Here is a 19,156-nt window from a genome sequence, read left to right on the forward strand (position 1 = left end):
TTTCAACTTCAGCCTTATACTCCTTGAATTTTTCAAGAGCATCAAACTTATGTTGCATTAGGTATAAATACCCGTATCTTGAATAATCATCTATAAAGAGATGAAATATTCATACCCACCTTGAGTTTTAATGCTCATCGAACCACAGAGGTCTGAATGTATAAGCTCCAAGGTTTTTTTGGCTCTATAACCTTTTCTAGTAAAAGGTCGTTTGGTCATTTTTCCTTCAAGGCATGATTCACATACCGATAAAGATTTTTCTTCTAAATCATTTAGAAGTCCACATTTCACCAACTTCTCAATCCTATTGAGGTTGATGTGACCTAACCTTAGATGGCAAAGATGAGCATTTTCCTTAGAAGAAACCCTTGGTCTTTTTGCAGTTGTTGCTGTTTTGAACATTTCAGTTTTAAGCAAGGCTTTTATGACTCATGGCCTTAGTACATACAAGTTATTTTCCATTGAATCAAAACCAATCTCCATACCATTTTTAAAAATAAACACTTTGTTCTCAGAAAAGGAGATGGAACAACTTTGTTCAATTAGACAAGAAACTAAAATTAAGTTCCTCTTTGATATCAGGAACTACATAAACATTATCCAGTAACATATAACATTTCTTGTCCAAAAATAACTTTAGCCTGCCTACAGCAACAACTGAAACAACCTCACCAGTACCGACTCGAAGAGTCAACTCTCCATATTCCAACTTTTTCTAGGAACTAAATCCTTGGTAGGAAGAATTTACGTGATTAGTAACACCTGAATCAAGTATCCAGGCAGAATCATCATTCTCTATCAAACACGTCTCCAAAACAAATAAATCACAATTACTGTCTTTAGACTTCTTCCTCTTCTGGAAAGTAGTAAGATCAGTATCAGAACCTAAATAAGCTCCAAGTTCCATTTCAGAGAATAGTTCTCATCGATGAACTTTATTTGAGTCAGCAACAATTGCTTTCTCTTTTAGTCTCTTAACATTCAAGAAAGATTGGAGATTATTTTTGGAAGTAACATTATTGGTTTCTTTGTCATCCATCCATTTTTGCTCAAAAAGTGAGAACTTACGTTCAAACAATTCTTACAACGAGTCCATGATCTTACGTGCAATGACCATGTTCTCAACCCTTTTGGCTAATGCATCAGGTATGCTAGCCAATGTGAAGTCGGGCCATCGAATTAGCCTTCATGCACACCTCATATGCATTACGAACATTTCGCAATACATTAGGGTTTGGGACTTGAAGACACTCCTCAACCATGACAAACTCGAGGTTGTTTACCACGAAATATGTTTTAAGAGACTCTTTCCAGTGTATGTAATCGGTCAAATTAGAAAAGGCAACTAATGGAAAATCATACAATGACATGTTGCTTAAAAAACAAACACATTGATTTACATTAGAATTTAGCAAATACTGTTGAAAACAAATCTAATTTGGTTTAGCAAAATCTAAATAAACCACGTGTGACATCTAGTTTTGCAATGATGCTTCAGTGGTTTAGGACAAAAGCCACCGAAGGGTAGTCAATTTATCCCTCCTATTAATTGAGACATTCTCAACAAGTTATTACACCAGAACGACTATTGTTCTTATTGTTGGGATTGATGCCTTAAAGTCTCGTGTCCTGTAGTTTGTAAACAGTTTGTACGGACGCTTGTGTTGTTAATATATGATATTTACTTCACATCTTGTATTTTGCTTAGTTGCTTGTTTTATTTGCTTTACCACAAACCAATAAACTTAAAATCCCTGGTTATCTATATGTAACTCAAGCATGTATGTGGTGACATACAAGTGGATCATGTCTTGAGTGATAACCAATATGGTTTGTAGTATATGGATATAAGAGGGAAACCTTATCCTGGTAACTCTACGGATGCAGCCTGCTTTGTGGAATGGTCACAAGTGTTGTGACTTGTCACAAATGGTCTGATCTTGATCATTCGTGTAGGGGACATGCGAGTGGGGGCGTCCTAAACAAAGAGTTTGTATAAGACCTGAACATGAAGTGTTAACGTTTCATTATATAACACCGTTCATGACAGAGACTTCACTTCACTAGAATGACTATAGGTAACATGACCTCAATCCTGAGTGAGTTGGGAACTCCTGCCATTGAGGGATCCTTTGATTTGTGTGAGTGCGAGTGGCCAAGTCGCCGATTCAAACCTACCATTTTGGGGATTCGTCTGATTTGGGAGCTGGGAACTCAGCTACACAAAATGGAATTCACTCCTTCCCCGAGGCAAGGGTAAGTAGATAGATACCTCCCTTAAGGGCTGATTCCGGGCTTGAACGATGTGGCGCCCACACACATTCTCTTGGCCCGGTGTTCACAGATAGTTGGACTATGTTGTATTGTTCATTAGAGGAATCAGTGGTACTTAAGAAGTGAGATGTAACTACAGGAGCAAAACGATAATTTGGCTTAGCTGTACTTACGAGCATCTGTAAAGGGTCATTGTACTCATGTTGATTATATCCGATGGACATAGAAATATATTTGTGGTAAGAAGAGTTCAGTTGTTGGTCTTTAATAGAATGCCTAAAAATTAGCGGATGGTGGATCTCGTGGCTAAAGAGTTCAGTCAGTTATTCACGGACCGTTGGAGCTTCGAGCCACAGGTCCATTAGGTCCCCTAGCTAGCTTGGATAAAGTCGAGAACCAGTGTTTGGGTTAATTTGAAATGTTCAAATTGACAAGAGTAAGTTCGATTATATATGATATAACTGGATTAGTTAATTATATATGACTAAATGTATGAGATACATTATTTTGGAGGAAATTAGACATAAATATGATTTATATCAAGTAGAGGAGAAAATATTATAGTAGATATGTGATATTAAACTATAAGTTAAAAATATAATATGATTATATTTATTAATATTTTAGTTGGTTAATTATATGATAATTAACCCAGAAATCACGTTTGGACGTGGGTTAGTGGGACAATGTCGGTTATTGTAACCGATGAATTAAAATGAAAATAGTTTTCATTTTGAATCGCCCGTCCAAAAGGAAAAAGAGATCGCGTGGGTGAAAAGTAAGAGATCGCTTAAGCATTTCGAGAGCTTATACGATAGCTCCTTTCCGCCTAAATGATCGTCCACCTCGCGCCTAAACGATCGCACACTATTTCCTACACGATCGCATAGCTTCCCTAAACAATCATAAAGTGTGCCATGTTAGCTAGACAGTTGTGTACCTTTTCCTAAACGATCATTCAGTAAAATCTACATGATCGTGTAGCTTTTCCTAGACGATAAGCATCGTGTTATGTGATAACGCCTTTTTCCCTCCCACTTGTTTATCACCTACATAATCCGTGCTTCCTCCTTCCTCTACCAAATTCACCAATGACCACGCTTTGGGTTCTCACTCCGAGAATACCTGGGACTCTTTTCTAATGGTGTCATCCCCGCGATGTTCATGTTTATGCTGCCGTAGTTATCGATTCTGCTAGGCGTTGGTAGATCGCGTTGAGGTGTCCGTGACGTTGAGTTCCAAAGATTGAAGATTGTCTTCAACTAGTATGGTACTCTCTCCCTTGTTATATTTTATTCATAGCATACCGATAATTACTGTTTGTTTGCATAACTGTACGTTTGAATGTATATTGTTGTATTTCGGTCGCTGTGAGATCAGAGCATTCCGAATGTACTCATGGAACTCTTGGATAAGAGATCCTTCACCTATAACGACTAGCCATCATTGATTTGGTCAAGAAATCATTAACTTGCTTAAAAATTTCCCGTAAATGTGACCCATCATTTTAGATCCTAAAGTCTGGGGCAAAAACTAAAGTGACCCTATCCATTCCTGGAGTTCACCTTGATATTGACCAATCGCATAAAACCTCCAAAGGGGGACACTCCCAGAGCGCCACGAGGCCGTGCAAGAAGATCTCATGGTGCGAACCAATGAAGAAGACTGCAGGACATGTTGACACGCATCCTTCACCCACTTACTATAAATACTCTCTCCGTCCACCTTGATATTGACTCATGCAAACACCATCCGAAGGAGGGGTGCTCCTAGGGCACCACGAGGCCAAGCATGAATCTCACGGTGTGAACATTTTAAGGTGAAAATGAGTGGAATTGAAATATATATATATATATATGTATGTATGTATGTATCTTTTCCTCCCACTGAGTATTTTAAAACCTAGGGTTTAGTTTACTTAGAAAAAACACAGCTAATTATTTTAACTAAATGGTTGTTTAGGTTTGCCCAAAAGTAACGTTTACTTTGGAAAGTTGAACGACTTTTGATCGTCATTCATTAAACACTTTAAGGAAGTCTTTGATCAACTGTTGCATGCTTGTAGTAAATCTATCTAATTCATTTTTCCAGGTAGGTTCCTAGGTAGGGGTGTTCTGTTTCCACTAGTTTAAATATCCCAGCCTAGCCAGAACCAGCCTTAGACAAAAGGTCCCTTATAGATAGATTTATTACAAATTTAGTCTTTTATTCAAATTAATTTAATCCTATTAAACCAATTCAAAAGAATAAACTTAAGTTTTTAATCTCATTACAACCATGAATTTAGGTCTATCTCAATCAAATTTTAAAACCTTTTTAAAACATGATTTTACCTAAGTTCACATGTAACTCTTTCTTATTGATTTTAGTTCTAATTTCCATTATAACTCTTATAAAAGGAAACAACTAAAAACATCCACAATGCGAAGCAACACATTCTCAAGGCATTTATAACTTTTATAAATAAACCTAAGTGTCATGCTCCATGCATTGTTCATTCATTACTACTTCTATATAACTCTTATAAAGCAAAGTAATGAAACAAGCATACATGCTCTCATACACCCTTATACTATAACACTTATGATATAAAGATGATGCATGAATATGCTTAATGCATGCATAAGTATAACTCTTATATTATATGATGCATTTTATGCATGCATGAGCATGCTTTAACGTAATTTAATCATGCCATCTACTATATTATAACACTTATAATATATGATGCATGAATAAAATGCATAACCTAAGGTCAGTTTTAATTCTTTATATCATACATTATGACATATAAAAAAACATACATATCATGTATATTTGATAAAAGTTAAGGAATCGGGATAATTAGCCTCAAATCCGGAAGAATAAAGCTAACTATTACAAAGAGCATTGAGTCCATCGGTTCAAACAGGCGAACCGGGTCTTGAACCGTCCGGGCGAAGCCGCGTCTCCTTGATCATGTAACAGCTCCTTGCAATCATTTAACAACGCTATATGAGCATAAACAATCGTTTAGCATGGATCAAATGCCTATGACTATGCGATGAAGCATGAAGGTCATGCGATCGTGCAACACACATCGTGTAAATCATGCCTTAAACGATCAAGTAGACGACAACTATGTGGTGAGGCATGACCATCTAAACGATCGCAAAGCAAGCGTCAAGTATCGTATACCAGGTGATCGAGTAGCCAGTGACTATGCAATGAAGCATGCTAAACTACATGATCGTTTAGTGTGTGTACCTACTTGTGAAGAGTATTATAAACTCTATGCAATCGTTTACCCCAACCGTCTATGCGATCGAGCAGCCAACGCAATACGATAGAGTAAACTCTTTACACAATTGTTTAACATCAGGTATATGATCGTTTAGTAATACTACACGATCAGGTAGAACTTTTCTACACAATCGTTTAGCCAAATCTTAACGATTGTTTAGCCTAGGCTACACGATGTAACCGATCTTTGGTCTCCTTCCTCGATGAGAACAACATCTCTATGCTTCGAAACTCCATCACAAACGACTCGAAAAACTTCAAACACTTTGAATACATACTCGATTGCTTGTTAATTATGCCCAAAAACGCAGGGGCCATTACAAATTAACACTTTGTAAACTTAAAAAAAAGCTTTAAACAAAGGCAATCATCCCGTAAACTAGGGGTGATCATCGGTTAGGTCGGAGTCAGTTTTTCTACCAGACCAACCCCAAATCGACCAGAACCGGTTTGGAATATGTCCAAACCAGTTCCGACCGTCGATTGAATAGAAACTCGGCCGGTTTTAGTCGGTTTTGTTTTTCACCTTTTTTTTCCTGTCTTCCTTTAAAAGAAATTATATTTATTTATTGAAATTCTAAGAAAATTTGCTGTTAGGTAGAAGTTATATTTAGTTATAAATCATTATCGTTATATATAGCAATTTTTTTAATATAAATAAAAAATCAACTATTTATTAACTTCCTTATCAATCATGTTTAGTCTTCTTTTTAAATTTGTGATTGTGATCCAGAATTCCAGATACTATTTCACATTTTATTATTTTAATACTTATAGAATAGAGCTAGCCTAGAGGTATTAAAAATAAGATATTGATATGATTTGATTTGATAACCCTTAATATTTAACAATTAACATGTCCATTGTTTGGGATTGTATTATTGTTCGCTTCGCTTAATTACTTAAAGAACCTCTAATACATATTACATATATATTTGAAAACAAAACTAATATGAGAATCGAGAGTGTACGTCACAAATAGAAACATAAAGTCAATTGTTAAATACAACCCAATTACAATAAAACATAAAGTCAATTGTCAAATATAAAACATAAAGTCAATTGTCAAATACAACCAAATTACAATAAAATCAAATGATAAATGCTTAATCGATAATTGACAACTTTGCAAAATTTGGAAGGTCTTGATTGTCTTTTTCATTGTCCATAACCACTCTGAATCCTATATAATTAAGATTAAGAAGAGAAAGACAACCTCATTAAGATTTTAATCTATCAAGTTACAGCTACAAAATACAAATGATGAATAAATACCTTCTTCAAATAATGAAACTTCTTCCATGTCATGCTGAACTTCAAGATCTATTGGATCAGAATTTAGCCAATTTTGATTACAAATGAGAGCCTCCAATGTTTTTGGAGCCAATGAACAACGTGATGAATCGACAACACATCCTTCTATACTAAAAGCCGACTCGGACGCTACAGTAGATACGGGAATTGCCAAAATATCTCTAGCCATACGACTAAGAACCTCAAACTGATGACTGCTCCTCTTCCACCATTGAAGTATGTCAAAATCATCTTCATTCTTAACATTCTGTTCCAACAAATAAATATCAATCACTAATCCCTGTTCGAAAGGTGTATTCTCATCGCCTTCAAAATCAAGATTGATTGTATCATAGACAAAGTATTCACTCACCTTTTCAGTTGGATCACAATCAATCATGGTCTCCGAGGCTGAGACAATTGGTGTATTAGTAGTAGTACTCCCACTCCCACTCTCATTCCCACTCTAAGTACGAGTAATACTATACTCGTGAAAGAGACGCCTACAACATTGTTCAACTACATTTCCCATAGATTTGGCAACCCTTGGCCCAAAAAAAATTAACTTTAATCCCAATTAAGATTATTTAATGATTTAATATGAAATTAATTAAGATATCATTTTTTAGATGACATGATATTTTTCTCACTCTATTTAACAAGAAATAATTATTAGAGATAAAATATAATTTTTTAAAAAGATTTTTTTTAAAATTTATTTAACCTAATGATTTATTTAATATAAAGTAGAGATTATTAGAGATAAAATGTATTTTTCATTTTTTTTAATTTTTTCTTTTCAAGAGTGAATGCTAGTGATGAGGAAAAATGTGATTTTTTTCTTTTGAACTATCAAAAATAGGAAAAAATAATTTATTTAAGGATTTTTAAATGTAAAATTACAGATCCACTAAAAGAGACAAAAGGAAAAATCAAGAGTCTTTTTTAGAGATATAGATTGTTTTTCAAAATGTTTGAAATGTGTGAAGGGTGGTATAGACATTTGGACTAGATTTTTAGTAATATTCATATATATAAAAAGGGAATCGAAGGCAATTTTGTAACTAATCCTATATATATAATTAGTTGCGTTGAAAAGCCAGTTTTTAAAATTCTTTATTATTTATTATTATTATTATTTTTAAAAAAAACCTCAGCAGGCCAGCAGGCCAGCAGCCCTAATCTATTCACGTGTTCCACTTCACCTTCTTCTTCACGCCATCTCCTCCGTTTCAGCAGCTCAGCTCAGTGTTACCGCTTCCTCTCTCCCGTACAGTGCTGCCGCCGCAGCCTCCTTCCCAGCGGTTTCGCACTGATTTTTTATCCTCTTGTTGTTACTGGTATTCTCTCAATCTCTACCTTTGTCTTTCTACTCAATTGAAAAAATAAATTAGGGCTTCTCCATGAAAGAATGGAGGAGTCGTTTGATTTTTTATTTTATATTCAATAAAATAGCCAAATAGCAATATTGCGATAAATAGGGACGTGGTTTGTGTTTGGCTGTTCCAATTCGGACGTGGGTATACCGCCATTTTGATTTGTTGCATATGTCTGTTCCCTCATTGGAAGCCCGTCAATTTGTCGCACTCATTGAAACAATTGAATAGCGGTAGAAGCAAAGAACTGCGCCTCCCTCGCTCATACGGATCTTAGGCCGTTTCCTCGATTTTGTTTCTCTTGCTCGCTTTCTGAGTTAAATTCTCAATAATTGGATGTATTAAACTGTCATTTTTTCTTATTGATTCATCCGTTGCTTTTCCAGGCCCACATCGTTATTTTGGAGATTTAGTAATGGACTTCGAATAGTCATCTGCCAATGCTTGCTTTGTATTTAGATGTTTTTTTTTTCTCTTTCAAATTTTGAATTACGTCATTTGATGTGTTTTATGCGCATATAGTTGTTGTGGATGCCATAGATTTTGCTTAGATAATGAAACAACAAATTTTATAGAAAAGTGTCGTGATTATCCCATTAGACACTCACTCATGTTGGTGGAAAAAAGAGAACTCCGGGGTAAAGTAGGACTTCTGGGATGGTTTAGATCCCAACTCTGTTTTGTTCCCACTTTCCATATCTTTCTTCTTAAACACGTCTTTTGGCAGATAGAAATTTGGTCATCTTACTTTCACATTCGAGAAGTTATCCTTGAAGCAAAAATGTTCGCCTTTTCCCAATAAATCTATTATTCTCATTAACTAACATTTTCGCCCATATTTTTTACTTGTCATTGGTGGGTATCAAAATCTAATACTGATTAGTGCTGGTAGTTCTCGTTATTTTAAATCATGCCTAGTGTATGCACTAAAAATCCCTTTGTGTCGTTCAACTTCTGAATCATCATGCCTTGGTGCACAATTGAATCTCAATTAATTCAATTTTCTCTTTCCCATTTAATAATGCTTCGGAGATTTCACTAATTTTTAACCCTTGAGAAAGAAAAACGGCTGACTTTTCAACTTCCAATTCTTCTAAAATCCTTGATGTTCATTGAAGCTGGGAAAATCCACATTCACTTCTTTCTATTTGAATGGAACCGCCTAATTGTGCTGACCAATAGTGGCAAAAATCGAGCTTTTCCAATAGGATAAAGGAAGGTTTTTGATTTGTTTCCAACCGCCATTGCATCTCAGAAGATCAGGTCTAGAATGAGGTCGATTAAACCATTGATCCAATTTCAAGTGTAAATGCCATAAAAATTTCCGTTTACCAATTTTGAATCTTGACTCTGCAGTTTTTTCCACTTTTAAAAGTGCTTTACCATCTATGAATGGATTGAATGAGACTGGAATTTGAAGATAATCTTCCAAGTTCCAAAGAATCCTTAATATCTTTCCAAAAGTAATGAGCAAACAATCTGGATACCACTAATAGAAAATTTAAATTAAAAGACAAAACGTCTGATTCTTTCTTTACCCAATTAGAAGTTGTTCCTGCTTCTGGAAGCTTTGGATTTGGACTCATCAGCTTTGAAATTGCTTGCCTTGAATGAAGAATCGGCTCCATTACTTCCTTGCCTTTACTAATATTGGAAGATTTTTCAGCAGAGATGTTTTCTTGATGATGCAACTTTTGAGGAAATGACTTAGTTCGAATCACTTCAGCATAAGATCTCAAAGAGTTAGAACCAAAAATCTTTTCCCTTGATTCCCTACTGATTTTGCATTTTTGTGTACATTGGAAATTAGCTTACCGATAATCTGTGGATGACCAATGCAATCAGAAATTATACCTTTGAATGTCATCCAGCCCTTCTAGTTAGCACCTAGTGGAACATGAATATCCCCTTCTTGCTTCCATCTCTGAACGAAACTTTGAAAGACGAACTACTCCAATATCCAGCTGATCTTTCTTGCTGAAGAATGCATTATCCGGACCCTTTGTCAATTGCATCAGACCTACTGCTATCCATTTTGCCATTAAAGTCGAAAGGAATACCTTAATCTTCTTGCTCAAATCTCCCAAGAAGAAGCCCCACTCTTCTCTCCAAATACAGAGCATGCGGCAACTCTTAACTTCCATTGAATTTTGTATTTGAGAGATGTTGAGACTTCTTCTTCTTCAGTCACAGAGGATGTACAATCTTTTCCCCGACTGAAAATATTCTTGAAGAACCATCTTAATCTCCTTCCAAGATTAATGTGTAAACAATCCAGTAACCATCAGCATATAATCAAGTTTCAAGTCTACTACTTCTCTTTTCAAAACCAAGTGGACACTTGAGCGGTTTTGACCTTCAAATACAGCTTCTAAATTATTTGTACGCAATCTGTAAGAAGAAGAAGATTTCTATTTAACCACATCTGCATACCTTCTCTTAACCATCTTGGCATCCTTTAAATCGATAAGCTGAATAGTCTTTGAATCTTTGATATGAATTTGAGATTGAGTTTTTTCAAAAGCTGTGATGAAATCTCTAATCATTTCCCAAAACACTAACCGCCATTTCTTATCTATACCACTGGGGACATGAAGATTTTTCCATCCACCAGTAGCTGGCCAGATTGCACGCTCAAAGAATCAACCAAATGTAGATCTAAACTTAGCTAGTCAAATAACCTCACAATCATCTTTCTCCTTCTTTTGGAAGAATTCCTTAATTGGAGAATGTAGAATGTCCATTAAACTAAATTCAAACCAACGCTAGGGTGATAGAGAGAGGAACATCTTTTTGTTTGTCATATCTTCAATGAAAAAACCGCTGTCCTCATGCTAAATGCAAAAATAAGAATTCTGAATGCAACAGCTTTTAACTTCCATTCTCAGCAGGCAAGTAGAAGCTAACCAGTCTTGTGGAAGATTGGAGAGCTAACTGGAGGGGAAGGCTAAGAGGGTTGAGGAAGAAGAAAAGGAGGGAGGACAGAGGAGGGAGCATCACCTCACTTCTCTTTTTCCTTTGATTTCTATCCCTATGCTGTCCCATGTTATAAATGAAGAATTGATATCTGTATTAGTTCTAATTCAAGAAAAACCTTCTCCTACTTATTTGTTTTTCTAACCTTTAATACCGTGTGTGTTCATGTATATATATATTTTTTGGAATTTATTGCTCTTCGTTAAGTGTCTGTAAGTTGCTGGATTTTTTCCATCATTTTCCTCAGATTTCTAGCCTGGACATATTTCAAAATGGGTAAGAATCAAGCGTACAAAGCAATGCAGAAAGCCAGGCTGGGATCCTCAAGCTCAGCTGGGCCAGCTGAGATTGAAGATGGAATGGTTTGTACCCTTTCACACTACTAACCCTGCGTATTTGCTCCCGTTGAAATGTTCATAATTGAAAATTTCCGTATTGTGATGTTCAATTTTTGTATTGACTCAATTTGTGGTAATTTCATGCTAGGGAAGTTTATATAGTCGATCAATGTTATTTATTCTGTTTTAGTAGACTCAATAGGTCTCTCAATGAAATAAAATGTCAGTTAGCTGTAGATTCATAATAAGTTCAAGGTTCAAATTGACTTTGATTCTCTGAATTTATACAATGTTCAACTGTTAAAAGAAAACATATATATCCTTCTCAAGGAAAGTAAACATTTTATCAATAGTGTTCTTTTTCCTAGGTGCTACAGAATATATATGTAAGAATACTTTGGAGAAGGCAACATTTTATGGTTTCTATGTTCTGTTAAGTTATTATTATGTCTTTTGGACCCCCCGGGGGGGGGGGGGGTCTTAATCTTCTAAATTACTATTGGGTGTCTTCTGTCCTCCCTGACGTTTCTGTTGCCATCACTTTCTCGAAATAAATAAGTGACTCCTTTATGGACTGCATTGTTTAGATATGGATGACTACTGTTTGTCAAAGATTTGATGACTGTAAAGTTTGACATTTTAATTAGAAGGGTTGTGTTTCTCCAATCATTTGTTTATTATCGTAATACTCATTCTAAGTTCATACTTTTTATCTGGCTTTAGTTTTATTTGGGCTACTTCTCTTATATAGAAATTCCTAAAGAAAGAAGATGTTTCTTTTGGGTAAACGATATATTGGCTTAAGTTAGGTTACTGTTGTTTAGAAGTAGCATAGTAATCCTGCATAAGAATAAGAACAACTAGTTATCTTCTCTTTACGAACCATCAGTAAAGTAGTCTGACTGTCACTGCTTGGATCTTCATTTTGATGACTATATGATCTGTTGGAGAACAAAATCCAGGTTAGCCCTGGATAATTGGTTGATGACAGGCCTGTTATTAATGAAGTAAGATTTTTTATTTATATTCTTTTTGTATAAGTTGAGATTCTGATGCGAATTATTCATCAGTATAATAGGGATATTATCTTCTCCTTTATTGTCATTGATGAGGACTGTCTCAGGTGGATGGTTCATTTCATTCACCAGCTTGGCATGCTGCTCGTTTGGCCAGCCTTAATACTTCTCACACGATTACCTGGGAGGAATATAAGAGGAAGCAAAAGGTAAGTCTATGTGGATTACATTTTCCAATTAATTCTTCATGCATCAGCATCTAAATTGGTTGTCCTAAGTTCCTAGCGTCATTCACTCTTCTTGCAAATGCTTTGCCCAAGTGTACAGTTTGAGGAGAAAGTACAGGATAATTAGTATATTAATTAATATTTAGTTTAGTTGATAATTTAGATTAATTAGTATTTAATTAGTTAATTGTTTGAATTTCTTGTAAGGCTATAAATAGCCACTTTAGGATTTGTAATAGGAGCTTTTTGATCATCCATTTTAATATTGAACATTGTGGTCTCTCTAGAGAGTCTTCTCCCATCTCTTAGGGATGGATTTCCCTTCTTGGCCATGGATTTGGCCTAAATACCTTTTCTGTTGCATCGATTGGTATTAGAGCCCCTGGATGATGTTCTCAGGAAGGAGCCAAACCATAGATGGCAGTCGGAGATGGCGCACATCAACGATGGACTGTTGGATTTGCCTCTCTAAGGTATGTTCAAACTCAAAACACTTCACTATCATCACCTACGTTACCACTTCCGTATTCATCACCCCACCACATCCATGTTTATCACCATTCTACCCCATCCAAACCTCTTGAACCATATCACCCTTCATCCACACATTCCCATCCATCCATTCCATCCAACCGCAACAATGATGGAGAAGAGGAAGAGGAAGGGGAAGACAGTGACGAAGGAATCAAAGAGAAATAGAGTTTATAGCTATACAATAAGCAATGATGGAATTGAGAAATCAAATCGGTGGGCGTTTACTTTGAATCTCACAAGACATCCAAAATATTTTTGTAAATTTGCACCATGAGAAGAAGAGAAAAATGGAAACAAGACACTGGAGTTTTCGCCTTCATCAGAGAAGGTTGTTTAGTTGGAGAGTTGTCGAACATAGACCCAAAACACTTACCCTTGTTTCTTGGAAGAAGAAAATAGAGAAAACGAAGAAACGGGAGAGAAGATCGGAGATGAAGAAGAAAATGCTCCATCGTCGGAGGTTGATTTTTTGAAGCAGTTTGTATTCGCCATGAAGTCATTTGGGGTTCTAGCTTTTTCAGAGAACATCCATGCTGTTGCAACTTTGCTAGAGAGGTGGCCATTCACTTGCTATTGGGGCTTCGTCGAAATACCTCTTGACCACCATGAGATCGTCGGAAGGTGGCATGAACACCGTCGTCATTGTCTCGTTGGAGAAGCCACTGTTGTCGGCAATTAAACTAAAAATGGGATTGTGGTTGGTGGCTAATCACCCTCACAGTGATGTAGACAGAAAGATAAAAGAAATGGCAGTGTTTTAAAAGGCGCACGACGCCTTGGCGCAAGGCACATGAGTGGTGCCTCACCTTGAAAAGGCAAGGCGCAATACATAAGTTGCGTGCTTTTTATGAGGTACAAGGCGTGCGCAAGCATGAGGCGCGGTTGTTTCGTTATTTATAAAAGAATACATGGGTTCCTTCAAAATGCAAGAAATCCTACCTTTTAAGGTTTTTATTAAAAAAACAATAATTTTTAAACGTAGTTGCATAAACGGGAAGGAAAAAGATTGTGCCGTATTGCCGTTCAGTATTCCTCATGCACGACGCCATTAAAGTAGGCAGCAGCCCCTTCGGTTTAACGGCACGACTATACCATCTTTGTTTCTTCTTCAAAGTGCAATTTTGACGACTACTTCAGTTATGGACTCACTATCACGTAGTGTTCTTCTCTTCAGTCTTCAATGTAGCCACAGTGCTACAGCTACACTTCTTCAGCTCATTGGAGATTAAATGACAAGGTCCAACACTCTGTTTTTGAAGAAAAAACAGAAGAGAAGACAAGACAACACATAAGAAGCCAAGCATTCTGTTTTTTTTTTTTTTTGGAAGAAAAAACAGAGGAGAATATGATCCAACACTCTGCATTTCCTATAAAGGATTCACCCCTTCCTTACACTGAACTTTCAATCTCGACTTGAACGGTTTGTCATCTTATTTTTTTTCAATCCAAAAACTTTTTCTATAAAGTTTGTTCCATATTTCGTTCTAGCCTCACTTCAATGCGATTTTTTTAATCTTTCTTTTGGGAGGGATTTGTGTATCAGATTTGCTGTTGGAACTCTTGAAATTAGAACTTATTTTATATTTATTTTTTCATGCCTTACATTTATATATGACACAAATCATGGCTTATGGCATGCAACATGCTATTGTAATATGTGATATGTGTATTCTCTCTCTCTCTCTTTCTTTTTTTTTTTCCTCTCTAATATTTGTTTTGTTACTTGCATTGCAATTTTCATAACATAGATCGTTGAGGATGGTTTTAAAAAAGATCCAACATGGAAATATGCTCCATTGTAGAATGCCCAAGATATACATTTGTGTGTGGATTTTGTTTGAAAATAACCAAAGGAGGGGTCTATAGGATGAAACAACACCTTGTTGGTGGTTATAGAAATGCCACGGCTTGTAGAAAATGTCCGGATCACGTGAAGGAGGAAATTTAAGAGTATATGTCTAAGAAAAAGGAGATTAAAGAATAAAGAAATTTGATTGTGGACATTGATGTAGAAAATTGCGGTATCAAGGACGAGGATGAAGATGAAGTGATAGTAAACAATGTGAATAAAAGAGCAATATCGAGTGGTCCAAGTCCAAAGAAGCCAAGACAAAAGGGTCCAATGGATGCATATTTTACATGAAACCTAGAAACTGTGGTTCAAAATAGAAAGAATGACAAAGGAAAGAAAAACAAACGACAATGAATACAACCTACAAAAAGGAGATGAGGGAGTGCACCGTTCAAAGGGTTGCTTGATGGTTTTATGATGCTGGAATACCTCTCAACGCTTGCAATTATGAAAGTTTGGCACCTATGATTGAAGCAATAGGGTAATTCGGTCCTGGATTGAAACCACTGTCTTATCATGAATTAAGAGTGCCATGTTTAAAAAAGGAGTTAAATGCCACTCACGAGCTCATGAAGAGTCATAAGGTGGAGTGGGCCAAAGTTGGATGCACTGTTTTGGTTGATGGATGGATGGACGGATAGAAGAAATATGACTTTTTTTTTTTGAAATGGAAACAACTTTTCATTGATATAATGAAAAGAGACTATTGCTCAAAGTACAAAGCTCATAATACAACGAAATAAGATAATAATCATAATAATTCGGAGCTCAATGGATTAGTAAGTGCACCAGAACATCTCAACTAGATTGACACCCTCGTAGCACCCTCGTCATATGCATTTACAAGATGAAAGTATCAAACAAAATCAGAGACTATTAGTAGTTATAGAGAAGGTATAAAAGCATTCCAGTTGTGGCAAATGTCCTGGATAGAATAATCAACAAAGAACTTGGATTGAGAGCACCAAGAGGAAGCTAATAGGCGGGCTGATCCAAATTTGTCTGACCATTCGGTAGTCTTGTTGTTGACCAAAGAATTTGTGTCTTAGAAGACAAGATCGGTTCAGTCAAAATATGGGAAACATTACTGTGAATGTTCTGTCCAAAGACCTAATGTATGTTGAAATATGAAAAGAGATTCCTCTAGCATTTTCTTGAATAAGGACAATCAAAGAACACGTGTAAGTCTTCACTACTTGGTAGGCATAAGTGGCAGATGGTGGGTGAAAGGCAATGAGATTGAAGTTTGTGTTGCAACACTTCAGAGCAAGTAAGAGATCCAGAAATTAAAGCCCAAACCAGAATGTTGATTTTTCTTGGGCTTTTGGACTTCTAGAGGGCCTGAAAAAGCTCTTTTTCCAAAGGGGGAGATGAGTTCAAGTGCTTTGATAAGGACTTTACTGAAAATCCTCCAGACGAATTCAATGACCACACCCTTGCATCAGCCCTTTGGGTTGGTTTTTTTTCCTTCCAGACAGCCCATTAATTGCTGGAATTTTGAGAATTCCTCATCCTTTAGAGGCCTTTGAAATAACAGATTTCAAGAGCAAATTCCCGGGTCTCAATGCTCACTAATGTTACCTTTAGGCATTGTAGCAACATGGTAGAGATGAGGGAAGCTTTCTTTGAACGCAATGTTGGAGCACCACGGGTCAAGTAAAAAATAAATGTTTGTTCCATTTCCCAATTTGAAAGTTGCAAGCAATTCAAACTTGATCCATGTCTTAGATATGCTAATCCAAGGGCTCCTTAGACTCAAGCCATGTTTCCTCGAGGTATGCTAAAAATGAGGGTCTACTCCATGAATGCTCTCTACAACTTCGCTCCATAATGAGTCGTGTTCTTTTAGAAAATGCCAATTCCATTTGAATAATAATGCTAAGTTCCTATTCTACAGGTTACCAATTCCGAGGCCACCATCATGCAAGGCTTTAGGGAATTTCTCCCATTTAACCAAATGATTTATTTTTCTATCCTTCTGACCTTCCCAGATAGGACATTGATTAACTTTTTAGTTAATAGTCCAAAAGGCACCATGTTCATTGAGTCAATTGTAAAGGATGGGAAGAAAATGTTTGAATTGTTGATTGTTTTGTAGAACGCATTGGAGAAGCTAATGTTGTACAAGTTGTTACTGATAGTGCCTCTGCAAATGTGATGATACAAAGAATGCAAGTACTAGTTACGTCTTTTGAAATTAGCTAGTGCCTAATACCTTATTAAGAGACTAATATGTTCTTATTTTACTTTGTTAACACTTAATAGTGAGACTATTAGAAGCAAAATGACCACAATTAGTTTGTTCGCCATGTGCTGCTCATTGCATAGACTTGATGTTGGAGGACATATACAAGATCCCCAATATTCGCAAAACATTGAGAAGGGGCATGAAGAATAGCAATTTTATTTATGTTCGACCAAGATTGTTAAATATGGTGAGACGATTTACTGAGCTAAAAGAGTTGATTAGACTAGCTAAAACTTGTTTTGCTAATGTTTGCATCACATTATCAAGTATACATCGTCAAAAGAGCAACTTGAGGAAGATGTTTACTTCAAATGAATGGAAGAATAGCAAATGGAGCAAGGAGCAACAAGGCAAACGAGTAGTTCAAACTGTTTTGTTGGCTAGTTTCTGGACTCCGATTGTTTTTGCTCTTAAAGTATCAGGCCCACTAGTGCTGAGTACTTAGACCGGTGGATGGCGAGAAGAAGCCTTCTATAGGATATCTTTATAAGGCCATGGACAGACCTGAGGAAGTTGATAGAGAAGAAAAATACAAGGACATTTTTACAATCATTGATAGAAGATGGGAGCTTCAGTTGCTTCAACTTTGCATGCAGCTAGATATTATTTAAATCCAGGATTCTATTATTCAAATCCCAACATTAAGGAGGATGATGAAATAGTTAGTGGGTTGTACTCATGTATAACAAAAATGGTTGTTTCAATGGACATACGAGACGAGACACTTGCAGAACTAAGCAAGTACAAGAGAGTTGAAGGATTTTTTGGACAAACTTTAGCAATCGAACAAAGGGAGGAAATATCTCCAGGTAAACCATAAATTTTAACTTCTTAAGTATTTGGTAAGTATGGGATCACTCAACTATAAGCTATTAATATATATTTTTGGTAGTGGAATGGTAGGATAATTTTGGACAACTCAACTCCAAACTTGCAAAAGTTTGCCGTGAGAATTTTAGGTCTTATTTGTAATGCCTCCGGATATGAACGTAATTGGAGTATGTTTTAGCAAGTTAGCTTTCCTCTCCTTTTAAGTATATTGAGAATTAATTTCTATAGTTTCAATGACAATGGAACTTTTGAACTTCGCAATTTCATAGCAAGAAACGAAACAGGCTTGCTCAAAGTTGTCTGAATGATTTAGTGTTCATCAAATACAATAGAGCATTAAAACGTCGATACAACATTTGAGATATCATCGACTCCATCTTTTTAAAAGATATTGATGATAGTAATGAGTGGTTGATTGGAAGAATGGATGATGATTCTGAGGAGGATGAGTTTGTATTCAATGATGGTTCTTTAACATGGCGTGATGTTTCAAGAGCTGCTGGAGCAAGAGAACCTGCCCACTATTCTAGAGTTAGTACCTCAAGAGCTAAGGCTAACGTTTCATGTCCATCCTCGTCTCCACACAACCCACCCCCACACAAGTAAATTTGGATGACTCCAAGATGGAAGAAGATATAGATGGTTATAAGTCCAATGATGGAGTGAATGAAGATGAGGACTGATTTAGTGACGATGAGTTTGATCTTTAAAACTAAATTTTATTTGTGATTGTTGTTGACTGCTGTATAGTTTTGTGTTTTGTTTTGTTATTTTTTTGGCGAGAATTGACTACTGAGATATTGGCTTGATTTTGTGTTGAAAAACTAATATTATAAAATTGGTTATCATTTATATATTGTAGTTAAGCCTCATTTCTTCCCAGGAAGATTTTCTGTTTTGTATATATAC

At 36.1% G+C, this 19,156-nt stretch overlaps 1 protein-coding gene across 6 annotated transcripts in view; it reads left to right on the top strand.

Moving 5' to 3' along the window:
• The first annotated feature begins 7,979 nt into the window (after positions 1-7,979).
• The window catches only part of LOC120079548 (protein FAM133-like), a 13,615-nt gene continuing 2,438 nt past the window's right edge, over positions 7,980-19,156 (top strand). The window contains exons 1-5 of one of the 6 annotated variants that reach the window (XM_039033765.1): positions 7,980-8,189; positions 11,114-11,294; positions 11,449-11,563; positions 12,663-12,764; positions 13,160-13,255. In XM_039033765.1, coding sequence (XP_038889693.1) covers positions 11,474-11,563; positions 12,663-12,764; positions 13,160-13,255 — 288 coding nt within the window. In that variant the 5' untranslated portion in view covers positions 7,980-8,189; positions 11,114-11,294; positions 11,449-11,473. The other 5 variants (XM_039033766.1, XM_039033764.1, XM_039033768.1 and 2 more) reach the window with 5 other exon arrangements.

Source organism: Benincasa hispida, chromosome 6 (assembly GCF_009727055.1).
Source record: "Benincasa hispida cultivar B227 chromosome 6, ASM972705v1, whole genome shotgun sequence".
In the NCBI taxonomy this organism is placed as follows: Eukaryota; Viridiplantae; Streptophyta; class Magnoliopsida; order Cucurbitales; family Cucurbitaceae; genus Benincasa; species Benincasa hispida.